Below are 278 nucleotides of genomic sequence, written 5' to 3'. Positions count from 1 at the left end.
GAAGTAAAGGTCCTATCATCTTTTTCATTTCAGGGTCTGGCTAACAGTCGATATTACAAAGGAGGATTTGAACCCAAGATGACAAAGAGAGAAGCTGCTCTAATTTTAAACATTTCGCCTAATGCCAGTCAGCAGAAAGTTAGAGTGAGTCAGTTTGTTTTCTTTTATATATAGAGTATTACTGTTAGATATTGAAGTTTTCATGTGCTGCACAAGTCAACTCTTTCTGAGAGCTTCTGGATACTGAAGGTGCAAGTCATGCAATTCCTTAGATGTAA

General features: G+C 37.1%; 1 protein-coding gene across 1 annotated transcript in view; it reads left to right on the top strand.

Moving 5' to 3' along the window:
* Positions 1–278, top strand: part of LOC119587858 (mitochondrial import inner membrane translocase subunit TIM14-like) — a 2,688-nt gene that overhangs the window by 1,465 nt on the left and 945 nt on the right. The window contains exon 3 of the mRNA XM_037936560.1: positions 16–144. Within this exon, the coding sequence (XP_037792488.1) occupies positions 16–144 (129 nt within the window). The remainder of the gene's footprint in view (positions 1–15; positions 145–278) is intronic.

Source organism: Penaeus monodon, chromosome 23 (genome assembly GCF_015228065.2).
Source record: "Penaeus monodon isolate SGIC_2016 chromosome 23, NSTDA_Pmon_1, whole genome shotgun sequence".
NCBI lineage: Eukaryota > Metazoa > Arthropoda > Malacostraca > Decapoda > Penaeidae > Penaeus > Penaeus monodon.
This window is presented reverse-complemented; position numbering and strand designations above follow the sequence as displayed.